Below are 13,727 nucleotides of genomic sequence, written 5' to 3' on the forward strand. Positions count from 1 at the left end.
ACTTCCGGGGCTTCAATTTGGACACCAACCGGCCGTTTTTTTGACCTTACCGGCCATCCACCAGCACTATATTTATCCGACCGGCCATTTATTTTGCCGATGACCTCCTTTCATGGCCGATATGCCCCTTTTTCATCCCTCAAGCATGGTGCATGCCAGCTGTGCCAGCTGGGATGCACAGACCCTACTCCACGTGCATATATGTGGCTATTTTGCACCATTTGCACACCCTTTGGCCCCTTTTCTTGCACCCTTTGCTCAAGGCTTCTTGAGGAAGCCTTGACCCCTTGTCTTGGCTTCCCCAAGAAGCTTACCAGCTGTCCTAGCTTCTCCAATAAGCCTTGACCTCCCCTTAAACCCCTTTGACCCTTTGTAGCTTGTCTTAGAAGCTTAGTCTTGCCTATATAAGGGGCCTCTCCTCCTCCATTGTTTTGGTTGGATTTTTTGAACAAAAAACTAAAGATATATAGATATATCTGATATATACATACATATATCCCTTTATCTCTCACTATATCTCTCCCATTCAACCATCAAACACCCTTGTTCTTGGGCCATTTCTTCACCAACCCATAGCACCACACCCCTACACTTCATTCCAGCACATTGGAGGTCATTTGCAGAGGCTAGGAGCACCCAAACTTCAACCAAAAGCTGCTGGTTCATTGGTCTACAAAGGTGAGTCCTCTTCTTCCCTTTTCTAGCCTATTCTTGCATCATATCTAAGCCATAGTTGCTTGTATATTTGAGATCCGGCCAAAACTGAAAGTAGCCTTTTTTTGAGCTTTATTTTATCTTTCACTAAGGGTCTTACCCTGTTTGAGCCCCCCATCTTGCACTTGCTTCAATATCTACTTGTATGTCAATATTCTTGCATGCTTCACTAGCCTATCATTTTTCTATTTTTGGACCATGATCAGAACTGAAAGTGGCCTTATTTTGACCTTCTTAACATGTTTTATTAAGGGTCTTTTCTTGTTTGGTGAATGCTTTGTATACCTCATGTTATAGCCACTTTTGAGCCTCATTTTGCATTGCATTTCTAGCATGTTTGTATACTGATTTCGGGGCTGCCATGAACTGTAAATGTGCATACTTTTGGTCCCTCTTCAATGTTGTAGAAGGACATTTTTCAGTTTGGGCTTTGCATATACCACTTGCTTCTTTGGCCACCTTTTGGCCCATTTTCTTGCATCAGATCTTAGCCATATCTATGTTTGTTTTTGGGGTTTTTACAGTTCTGTAAAGTGGCTTATTTTGGGCCCCTCTTCAATGTTGTTGAAGGGCCCTAACATGTTTGGGGTCAGCAGCTGTGAGTTGCTTCATAATCTCATGTTTAGGGCCGTTTTTGTATGCCATTTTAGCCCTATCTTTGCTTGCTGTTTGGCCATGTCATAAACTGTAAAAATGCTTGTCTCAGAGCTGTCTTGCTTCTATCTTCATGCTCCATGTCCATATTGTGCATGCTTTGTATAGCTGTAAGCCATTTCATGTGCCTAATCTTGCACTTCGGGATTTATTCCATGCGTTGAGTGTCGTTTCGTTATGTTTCGGGGCTGTTTTGCATCACCTATCGCCTCTGAAATTTGCATGCAAATTGTCCATGTTTGTGCCTTTCAAATGCGTCGAAAAGTTGCTTCATTACGCTTAAGTCTTGGACCATGTATCTATGCATGTTTGCATGTCATTTGCCTCCATGCACTTAGCATTTTGGCCACTATTTTGGGCCTAACTAGAGCTGCCTAATTCATGTTTAAGACCATCCTTTACTTATTTTCATGCTCACCTTGCATGTTTGCTTGTATCGGCATGTTGCATCCTTAGCTCGTATGCCTAAGTTGCATTGCATCTTGCATGCATCACCTTGCCTCTTGAGATGAGTATGATAGAGGTTAGGCCCCCTTGTGTGTTTATTTGGTTTGCATGCATTTTGAAATTGAATTTGCACACTTGATTCTTTGGGCCATCATGCATGGAAATGCGTGATTGGTGGTCCGAGAATCGGGGCACATCCTCCTTTGAGTCATTAACATGATAAGGAATGTGATAGGTGCATAAATTGCTTGAATTGCAGTGCCATGCAAGATTTTGCCCTCTGCTGCTGTGAGTTGCAGGTTCTGCAGAAATTTATTGCCGACCGGCAGTATTTAGTGCCGACCGGCAGTCAATCGATGGCCGGTGGATCTATTTTGTGCCGGTGACTAAATGCTACTGCCGGTGGAAATTCTGCTCAGCCGATGATATCCCCTAGTGTCCTGAGAGGCATCCCTGAGACTTTGGAAGTTTTCAGAGGAGCAGAGCAGGGAAAACAGAGGCAAACTATGCATGGCAGTGCGATTCCGAGACAGTCCCGAGCATGTGTTGCATCTGGCCCTCGCCCCGAGGCGGTTTACTGTTTTTCTTTAGTTTAGTTAATTTGTTAATTAATTAAGCAATTTGTAATATTTAATTAGCTTGCGTAGTTAATTAATTTGTATTATTATTTTGGTCCCTCCGAGTGAGGGCAATTGTGTAATAAGTGTGGGTGTGTTGTGCATGTCTTCCAACCCCCACTTCTTTCTCCCTTTTATTTACCCGCTTATGATGGTAGACTAGGGCATATTTAAATTCGCATAACAGTATGATAGCATGCGTGCATCCATACATTTGTCTTACATGCACCGGGCTCGGCACATCATGCTAACTGCACTTGTATTTCAATTCCAAGTTGAGTACTTGTTAGTTACAGCATTTCACATGCCATCTTTAGGATAGTCGAGCCTGTTTACAGTGCATCTTTGCATGTGTTGCATTAGCCATTTTTAACATGAACTAGGATCATGCATATGATTACTGACTAGTTTCTGTTTTGGCTCGGAGTACTAGGTAAGCTTTTATGCTTTAGCATATCGCATGTGTGTGAGTGTTGCCATGACAGTATGATTACCATGAGGCTAGCTGCTTATGTGATATAACTGCTTGAATGCCTGTAGATGGAGGTTGAATTACCTAAATTGGAATAATGCATTAAAACTGTGAGTTTTAAGCCCACTAGATAGTGGCAAAATCATCTTTTCTAAAAGCCCACTTGAGGGTGGCAAAATCTGCATTTTAGCCTACTTGCGAGTAGCAAACCATTTTCAAAACAAACATAAAATGTTTTGTTCCAATTTGGGCGATTTGGTCTATACTTGTTTGCTGCGCGCACAACATAGTAATTCTAGGCTAATAACCGGATTAAGAACACATAACGTTTTCAAAATTGGATATCACGGTTAGTAGAGGCCGGTCTTCAGACCGGGCGAGAGGGGGTGCTCATAGCTGACCTTCCCCGATCGTACCCAAGTTCCCGAGCAGAGGCAACTTTGGTGATGACGGACACGTGGCCTTCGGCACCGAGTCAGGGTTTCCTAAATTTCCCCATTTTAAAATATTTAGGTGGCGACTCTGTATCTGGCAAAGCAGTCCATGTTTGGCACTTCTTTTCAAAAAATCTGTTTCTCAAAACGATTTGCCGGATTTGGACTCTTTGGTTTAGATTAAGAACCGTGATACAAATCGAGTCCGAACTGTAGTAGCGAGGTCCCCCTCCGCGGGCGCGTCTACAGTATCCCTACAAAGAAAGTTAGTAGCAAACCACAACAAAATACAAACAAATAATCTAAAAAATTTAATAAATTAAATGAAACCATCTAGCCAACTTTTAATTATATAAGTAACCAATGCGTTAAAATGCCAATTAAATTAAAACTTTAAAATAAAGTTCTATAATCATGGGTTATGAATGAAATTAATTCATAATAAACATTTAAACTATTAACTCCAAATAAATAAGTTAAATTCAAAGTTTAATGCACCCAATTAAATAAGGAAAATGTTTGAGGGCCCGAAATACCTGGCTCGAATGCCCCGAATGCCCAAAACGACGTCGTTTTGGGCATTCCGTTTTTTTTTTTTTTTTTTTTTCCGCCATTTTCGACCTCTGCATTTGCAGAGGAAGAAAGAGAAAGAGAGGGAGAGGGAGAGGGAGAGAAAGAGAGAGAGAGGTCGCGTCGCCTGCGTCGCCTCCGGCCGCCGATCGCGTTGCCTTCTCCGATCGCGTCGCCTCCAGCCGCCGATCGCGTTGCCTTCTCCGATCGCGTCGGCCACCGCCGATCGCGTCCTCGCCTCAGTCCCTCCTCCTCCATTTTTTAGGCCCCCTCCAGTCCTTCCCCCCCTCCCCCTCCCCCGCCCCCTCCCCCTCCTTCCCTTCTTCTTCTTCCTCCTTCTTCTCAAATTCGAGCCAAATTGGCTCGAAAGGGTTTCGGGCTCTGTAGCAGAGCCGATTAAATAATTCAGATTAATGCTCCCAATTAGATAATTTAGATTAATCCACCTAATTAAATAATTCACATGAATGCATCCAATTAGATAATTTAGATTAATGCTCTCAATTAGATAATTTAGATTAATGCACCTAATTAAATAATTCACATTAATGCACCCAATTAGATAACTTAGATTAATGCACCTAATTAAATAATTCACATTAATGCACCCAATTAGATAATTTAGATTAATGCACCCAATTAAATAATTCACATTAATCATGTACACAATTCATAAAAAAAAAAAAAAAACTCTATAACTCCAAAATACATTAAATTATGTAATCTAGTCTAGAAAATAATAAGCATGTAACAAATTAAAACTAGAATAGAATTAACATGTCAAAATTGCAACATCCATAAATTATATTTTATAACTTTAAATTCCATGCAAATTATGATAGAGAATTCTAACTAAACTAAGCAATTAGAGAGTACCATTGCATAATTTACAATCATTGAAATAGTGAGCAATACCGCAACAATTCCTAGTAACATTATACAAAGCTAACCTAATAGTCCATATAAATCTATTCGATCAATTTCATAGAAAATATATATAAAATTTGGTTTAAGCTTGTTGTTCAAATTGTGAAATTAAATAAATAGATTTATGAATAAATCAAATTATATACCAAGAACATATGCTGATAATTACAATTAAATTTCAACAGAAATACACAAAACAATAAAAGGGTAAAGAGACGAAACCGAAGCCTGCATGGAAGCAGTTTCCTTAAAACAGATTTCGCCGTCTCACGGGTCGAGTGCTTGAGGAATCCCGGCGTCTGTCTCCTAGGATACGATGGTCAAAACCAACTATGGCAGAAGTACTTTCTGTCTAGCTTAGCGAACAAGAACAGTGGCAGCACTCTCTCAATGTAGGAACTTTCTGGCAAACTGACTTGTAAAATGGAAGCAAAAAATTTCTATATTGAAACTTGATAGGAGGGTCTCAATTTATACATGTAAAGGGGAGAGAGGAAGAGCCTCCAGCCTTTAAGGTTGGTCATTAAAACACCAAGCATCCATAGCCCTTTTTCAAAAATATGAAAGTTTGGATGCCTAAAGGATTCACACCCTTTAGCCAAGAAAAATGATTTAAATACTCATTAAAATCCTATTCATGAATCTAACATCATGAGGCAATTTCTTATTCAAAACTCAATGATTGGCTCACTTGAACCTAACACAATAAAAGGTTGGAATCCACTTTTATATTTAATTAAAGTCACCACACTTTAATATTAAATTAAAATCACCCAAAATCATTTTTTCTAACAAATTTTAATACCAAAGAATCATTCATTGCTCTAACCTTTTGATACCCCAAACCCCCCAACTCTTTGCTCAAGGTCACCTTTTCCCCACTAATCATGGAAATGCCTGCCATATACATCAATAATTAATAATAATAATAATAATAATAATAATAATAATCAAGTTTGAGATAACTTTAAACATCTCAAAATTCTTTCCACATTAACAACCTCACTCCATTTAGCTTCACGTAAGATTATAGTATCATCTCTACAATTTGCAAATGAGACATATTAAGCCCATACTATTTAATGACCACTCCTTTAATTAAGCCCAAATGTTTTTCTCTATTAAATAAAAAATTCAGATGACAAATTTTAAAATCCGTTGATTCAAGTACAAATATCAAAAACAAGGTTTTTTTGTGAATAAAGACTCAATAATAGTTGATTCTCAAAAATATTTAAAGTTGGAGAAAAAGAGTATATCAACTCACGATTTCATTAATCATTAGAAAAATAAAAAAATAAAATGAAGAGACCTAAGGCTTAAATCTAATATTTATAAGTAAAAGCAAACGAAACCTTGTAGGAAACAATTAGTATCATCAGTTTCATAAGGACTAATACAGAAATAAGAAAATATAACGAAAATTACTAAAAAAAGAAATATTGAAATAAAATAAAGAAACTATTATTATATACTACTATCGGACTTGGGATGGATGTTGTGACAGCATCTGTGCTGTCACACCGCATGAGATTTGTTCTGATCATATTTTATCGAAATCATTCATATGATAAGATTTGTTGAATATTCCTCCCATATAAAAAAATGAAGTTAATCGGATCAGTATAATCCCATGATCAAACCATAATGACCTTAAGAAATTTTCAAAATCATGTTAACTATTTATTTTTTGTAAACATAAGCATGATTTTACTGTGAGTTACAGATATCTAATTAATTCAAAATTTTTCATGAAAGATTTACTCAACAAACCGTACAGTATGAATGATTCAAATTATTAAAATAAATTCAATTCGTGCCTTCACGGGCTCATAGCACCAACCCCAGTCCATAATGCAATTTTGACGAAATCAAATTCTAAAGTCTACACTAGGAGTAATCGAAGCCGTAAATCTTTTCCAAAAAGGAAAAATCTTGAAATTAACGGCTTAAATGATAGAATTTGTCCAAAATTTACTGGGTCCATTAACCCACAAAATTTCATATGATTTCGAGTCCAGCCATTTTTTGCCTTATCTATTCCTTTATTCCAAGAATTATATGACGATACATGATGCTACATCAAAACCTCATCTCGAGTGTTCCTTCTACCCACAATACTACTCCAGGAATTACCTTCTTAAATTTTATAGTTAACATTTTAGCCAAGATTTTATACATGCAACCAATAAGGCTATCTATAAGGATCCTTGGTTATTTGATTTTGGAACAAGGGTTGAAGAAAAAAAGGAGAAGAATTTTACCCTCTCACTAACTTATCATTTGCATGGAAGTCCTTGAGAGACTACAAAATATCATTCTTCATAACTTTCCAACACTTCTTTTTTTTTTTTTTTGGATCAATCAAAAACTTTATTGATTAAAAAAGGCCAAGCAAATTACATCAATAAAGGAAAAGAAACAAGAAAGGCATCAAAGCCAAAGGAGTCGGTGAGGCACCAACTCAAAAACAAAAAGATCCAAGTAAAGAAGCACAAAAAATAACTCCAACCACCCCAAGACCCCACACCAGAAGCCAAAGAAAACAGCTACTAGGTAACAAGCCTAATTTGCTAAATATTACAAATAATTTGTTACACTGTTTAGCAGCAACCATTGGATTGAGCTTTGACCTAAATGGCAATCCTTGTCTTGATTAATTCACAAAGCTCCTCTAAATGCATCAGTCTCCCACAGAACACCTTCTCATTCCCAAACTTCCATAAAGACCACAATACCACAAAAGGTATGGTTCTCCAGATCTTATTCAAGTATTTTCTCCACTTGAAGCCCCTCCACCAATTAAGGACCCTTCACTATTTGTGGGATTACCCAGGTCGATCCCCACCACTGCATCAAATTCGAACAAACTCTCCAAGCAAACGGACACCAGATGAGTAAATGAGAGACATATTCGAACTCACAATTACAGAATACACAGAGAGCAGAGGCATTTGGCCTTAGCACTCCAATCCTTTCTTGGAAAATGAATGTTTTTAGTCTCCCTTTCCAAGCTAGCCAACCAAGAAATTGAACCTTTGGAGAAGATACATTATTCCATAGTAGCTTTGTAACCAAGACAAAAGGGGTAGAAACAAACAAAGAGTAAAGAGATGAAACAAAAAAACTCACTTGATGAAGATGCCATCCACCCAAGGCCATCCTCTCTGTTTGAGAGGCCAACCATATTTTGAATTAATAGAGTAGTCAATCTGTTCAGTTCATCAACCTCCCACCCCAGTAATCTTCTTCTAAACCTGAAGTTCCAACTAGTTAAGTCATCATTCCTCTTAACCACCATTCTCAGAGACACTTTCTTTTATGTTGATAAACTAAACAACTTAGGGAATTTATTTTTAACACACAAGTCCCCCAACCAATAATTAGTCAAAAAGTGAATTCTACTTCAATTACCTACAACTACCCGAGTATTTTCTAGAAAAATACTCAAAAGTTGAGGATTTGATTGACCTACGCTAAGGATTCCATTCCAAATTTTTGAGTAATCACCAATAATAGTTGAAACTGGGAGCCAATTCCCATCCATTGAAGAATACTTACTATATATTACTCTTTTCCACAAGGTGTTTGATTCATCCCCGAACCTCTACCACCATTTAGCCAACAAGCAATCATTAACATCCTTAATTCTCCTAATACCCAAACCCCCACTCTCTTTACTTTTGGTTGCTTCTAACTAACTAACCTAGTGTAACTTTTTCCTCGAGTTAGACCCTCCCCAAAGGAAATTTGTTTGAATCCTTTCAATTGCCTTAGCTACATATATAGGCAACTTAAATATAGATAAGTAATAAATGGGAAGACTGGATAACACATATTTTATAAGAGTCAATCTTCCACCAAAGGATAAGAGTCTCATCTTCCAAGAAGCTACTATGGTTTTACATTTATCAATGATTGGTTTCCATGTTTTTTTCAACCTAGGACTAGCCCCCCAAGGCAGTCCAAGATACGTTAGTGGAAGCTTCTGATGTCACGACCCATCCCAGTGACCAGGGCGGGATTCGTAACTAGCTAATTCTAAAATTTCTTAAATTAATTCCAAGTAATTAAATTAAATAATGCAGTGGATCAAAATAAAAATGTAGATAAATATCTGAAGCGTACATAGAAATTATTATTTATGTAACGATGTAACATCAGTCTGATAATGATTACCAAAAAAAACATGATATCCATATCAAATTCGAGGTTCTGATCCACAGGGTAAAACCATCATTCTTTAAATTTCTTCACCTAAAAGGGGTTTTAATAGTTATAAGCATATGACAGAGTAAGAAATATTATACTGAAAGCATGAGAGTATAAAAATCACCATGGACAGATATTTAGGCTAAACGATGAATAGTTTGGTTCGAATAAATTATTATTTTTAATAATAGACATATAATACAAAATCATATAAATAAAATAATTATAACCACGGTACAGAACAGAACAGAACAGATGGTCAATGGATCCATGAATCAAGTGTTGAATCTATTTGTTGAGCGTCAACCACATAACAAATACAACCACCACAACCTTTTCTTAAAAGTCACTGGGCTATCACGGAGGATATTAAATATGGAGGGGTAGAAATTCCAGTTCCTTCGAAGACCAGGTCGCGTTGGTCGGGTAATCGAAGAAAGACCTTTTTGGTCGTACAATCAATAGAGGCATGGTTGACAGCAAGCCAATCCATTCCTAAGATTGTGTCGAAGCTACTAATGCAGAGTGGAATCAGATCTACATACAAGGTTTCATCTTATAGGGATATAACATAGAACTTGTATACATTTGTACTAAGCGTGGAGACACCAGTTGAAAAAGCCACAGATAATGCATATCCCAATGGTTCAGGTGTTGATGTTAACTTGGAAACAAAGTGTGGTGTAACAAATGAATGAGTGGAACCAGAGTCAAAGAGAACATGAGATGAGTGACCACAAACAGAAAGTGTATCTGTCACAACATTCTTCATAGCATTGGAATTTCTGAGTACTAACAAAAAAGCTCACCTTTGGCGCCTCTGTTCCTTCTTCCCTCCTGTGGCAATTTCTGGTTTTTAAGCTAGTTCAGAGGTACCCATCATAGAGTTGGTGAATTTTTGACAGTCTTTCATCACATGGCCAATTTGGCCACATCTATAACATGCTCCTATTGCCCGATAGCACTGTTCCCTATAAGCCTTTTCGCAACTCGGACAATTCAGAATGGTGCTACCCCTAGGAATCGTAAAACTTTGGTTGGCTGAACCAATTGGGCTAGTAGATTCGGGATTTGCTTTCTTTGGTGGGGTTGCCCTTTATCTTCCGACTGGTTTCCAAAACCGTTTCTTTTGACCCATTTCACTTGAACGTGCGGTTTTAATTCCTTTTTCGGCGATATATGCTCGATCCACCACCTCTGCATAGGTTCGTACTTTCAGAACCTCAAGCTTATCTTTGATTTTCGTATCTAATCCTACTTCGAATTTCCTTGCTTTTCGAGCTTTCGTCAAAATAACATACGGTGCAAATCGTGCTAATCGTGTGAACTTACTTTCGTATTCTTCCACCAACATTGTTCCTTGCCTAAAATGTAGGAACTCGGATGCCTTTTGCTCCCATTGTGATTCTGGAAAATACTTTTCATAGAACACCTCTAGGAATCTTGCCCAAGTCACGATCTCTTCCTCTTCTAAGGTGAGGAGCCACCATTCTTGTTTATCTTCCTTGAAAATGAAAGTGGCGAAGGATACTTTTTGTTCTTCTGTGTAGGGTAGGGCACGAAAAATCTTCTCCATTACTTTAACCCAAGCTTCAACTAGCAATGGGTTTGAATCTCTTGTGAACGTGAAAGGGTTCTGGTCTTGGAACTGTTTAATCGTAGTTGTCCCTTCTCGATGTTCTGGTGACCTATTGTTCTACAAGGCTTGCAAGAAATTGGTAACAGCTCTTTTCACAATCCTTTCCATTAGATCGGCTCCATTGGATGATGACCCGGTACCATTTCCATCGTTAACTATAGCTATAAAATAATTTTAATAAACGTGGTGCATGATTTCTATTAATTACCTAAATCAAAACATATTCACATAATCTACAAAACATAGACAATGAACATTATTCACAAAACACCGGTTTTATTTATGTATAATGGTATTGGTACATCACTTGTAATTATGTCAATTTTAGTGCCTAACCCTCCATAACAAAATGGGTTAGAACTAGGTCATGGTCAACTCACTTGGACACCAAACAAAAGAAAAAGAAAAACACAAAAACAAAAAAAAGAAAGGATTTTGTTATTAGGATCTTAGGTTGAAAATAGCCATGGGTACTGCAGTTACATGTGATACTCAAACTCCCAACCACTTTGCTCGATGCCAAGGCACCGCCATACCACCTCCACTCAGTATATGGGGATGCCTGCCTCGTAACCCCACAGCATGTCGTCCTGTGATATGCACAGGTACCTCCACATACGCCGTAATGTCACCAAAGTCAATCGTCTGACTATTAATAAGATTTTGGAGGGGAGGGACTCTTGCTTGAATGTGATCACTTAAGAATGCATTTCCTCGTCAAGCCATAAACTTTGAAGGTAAATGTGCCACTAAATAGCGAGGATATCATTGACTCAGGGCCATGCCTACTACCCGTGTAGGTCCTAAAAACCTGTCTAAGGTACTCATAGCGTCAACCTTCCACCATTGTGTGTCTACTTCTATGAGGACGGCCCTTAAGTATACTGGTCAGCCCATAAGTCGGTTAAGGGTCGGGTTTGCCTGCGTAACTATTGCTTCTGAATCACCTATTTCCTCTAGTAAGTTTGGAACATAATTGTTATTTTCAAAAATTTCTTTAACGTCCAAGGGATCAGGCTCGTACCAAAAAGAGTCGCCAAAGTTAAGTTCTGACATTGCTTGCATCACAGGATGCTAATTTAGCTATAGAACTAAGAAAAGAGTTATCACTATAAGGACTAAGGTAAGACCATAAGGACTAAGGTAAGTTTTTTTTTTTTTTTTTACCATTGCTCTTATACCACTTTTGTCACGACCCATCCCAGTGACTAGGGCTGGATTCACAACTAGCTAATTCTAAAATTTCTTAGATTAATTCCAAGTAATTAAATTAAATAATGCAGCGGATTAAAATAAAAGATGTAGATAAATATCTGAAGCGTACATAGAAATTATTATTTATGTAACGATGTAACATTAGTCTGATAATGATTACAAAAAAAAAAAAAAACATGATATTCATATCAAATTTGAGGTTCTGATTTACAAGGTAAAACCATCATTTTCTAAATTTCTTCACCTAAAAGGATTTTAACAGCTATAAGCACATGACAGAGTGAGAAATATTATACTGAGAGCATGAGGGTATAAAAATCACCATGGACAATTATTTAGGCTAAACGATGAACAGTTTAGTTCGAATAAATTATTTTTTTAATAACAGATATATAACACAAAATCATATAAACAAAATAATTACAACCACGGTATAGAACAGAACAAATGGTCAATGGATCCATGACAGATGGAGGGTCACGAAGTGACTAATCAGAGGGTCAAAGGTTATTTAAGTCCCCCAAGGCATGAGATTGTTAGAGGGTTACTAAAGTGACAATTCAGAGGGCCAGTAATTATTTAAGTCCCCAAGGCATGGGACCTCGATGGTGGTACTTATTCAAAACAAATGTTTATAAAATCATTGTCAAATATTTTCTAAAATTTAAACAAATATATCCATGTGCTTCAATTTAAGCAAATAGAGTTCAAAAATAATCTACGCAATTGAAACATTAATATAACCATAAAACATAAATTACATAAAATAATTCGTGGTAACTTAAAACATTCGTAAAATATATTATGGTGACTCAAGGTATAATATTACTCACCTTATTATCGACCCTTAGCCTTTACTTCCCTATTATTGCTTACTAGTATGATGTACTTTTTTTGTATCTATGTATCTCTTTCTTGTTCTTTTTCGAAGCTCAACGACTCATTGTTTATAGGGGTAATGTGCACAGCCATGTGGTGAGTTTTGCCACCACATGTCACTCAAACCAATTGCCATCTGCTGCCTCCCTAGATGACTTATCCAGGTGCTTATCCTGCTTATCCTAGCAAAATATGCATATTCACCACCCTATGTGCTAGGGTGGTGACAGGCCGTGTATATCCTATTTTATTATTATTATTATTTTTTAACATTTCACTTTATCAACCATTCAATATACACTCCAAATATATATATATATATATATATATATATTTGTGATATTTAATTAAACATTTAAGGTGTCATATTTGACATCTGCAATTGAGTCTAGATGTGAACTCCTCCACCGCTAATTCATACACTTCAATACCACACACGAAACTCTTGTGGAAATTAATCTTCAAACCTGAAATTAGTTCAAAACACCTCAAAATTCTTTTAACTACCATGACTTCCTCCATTTTAGTTTCACAAAAAATTATTGTATCCTCTGCAAATTGGAAATGTGAAACCTTCACTTCATCTTTACCCACTACAACTCCCCATACCAGCCCCAATGATCTGGTCCTTTATATTAACATATTCAGACCTTCAGCTACCAAATTAAAAAGAAAGAGAGACAACCTTGCCTAAGGCCTTTTTCACGAATGAACTTAGCCAAAGGGGAGCCATTCACTAAAACAGACACTCTGGCCGATGTTAAACATTTATTGATCCAACCTCTCCATCTTGCCCCAAACCCAAACTCTTTCATCATAGACAACAAGCAATCCCAGCTTATAGAGTCATACGCCTTCTGGAAATCAACTTGAGTATCAATACTCTTTTTTTTTCTTTTTCCTATTCCCCTTCTACTAATCAACAATCTCATTAGCAATTAGAACAC

The 13,727-nt window shown here is 37.3% G+C and overlaps 1 protein-coding gene across 1 annotated transcript; it reads right to left on the reverse strand.

Annotated features, from left to right (window-relative positions):
- Positions 1 to 10,143: 10,143 nt before the first annotated feature.
- LOC145799385 (uncharacterized) lies at positions 10,144 to 10,835 on the reverse strand. Its single transcript, XM_082888952.1, has 2 exons — positions 10,827 to 10,835; positions 10,144 to 10,743 (listed from the first exon to the last, which is right to left on the reverse strand). Exons 1-2 carry the CDS (start codon positions 10,833 to 10,835, stop codon positions 10,144 to 10,146), a joined length of 609 nt encoding a protein of 202 aa, XP_082745078.1.
- Between the last annotated feature and the right edge of the window lie 2,892 nt (positions 10,836 to 13,727).

The sequence above is a fragment of the Camellia sinensis genome, chromosome 9 (genome assembly GCF_055761805.1).
Source record: "Camellia sinensis isolate YWXY chromosome 9, ASM5576180v1, whole genome shotgun sequence".
In the NCBI taxonomy this organism is placed as follows: Eukaryota; Viridiplantae; Streptophyta; class Magnoliopsida; order Ericales; family Theaceae; genus Camellia; species Camellia sinensis.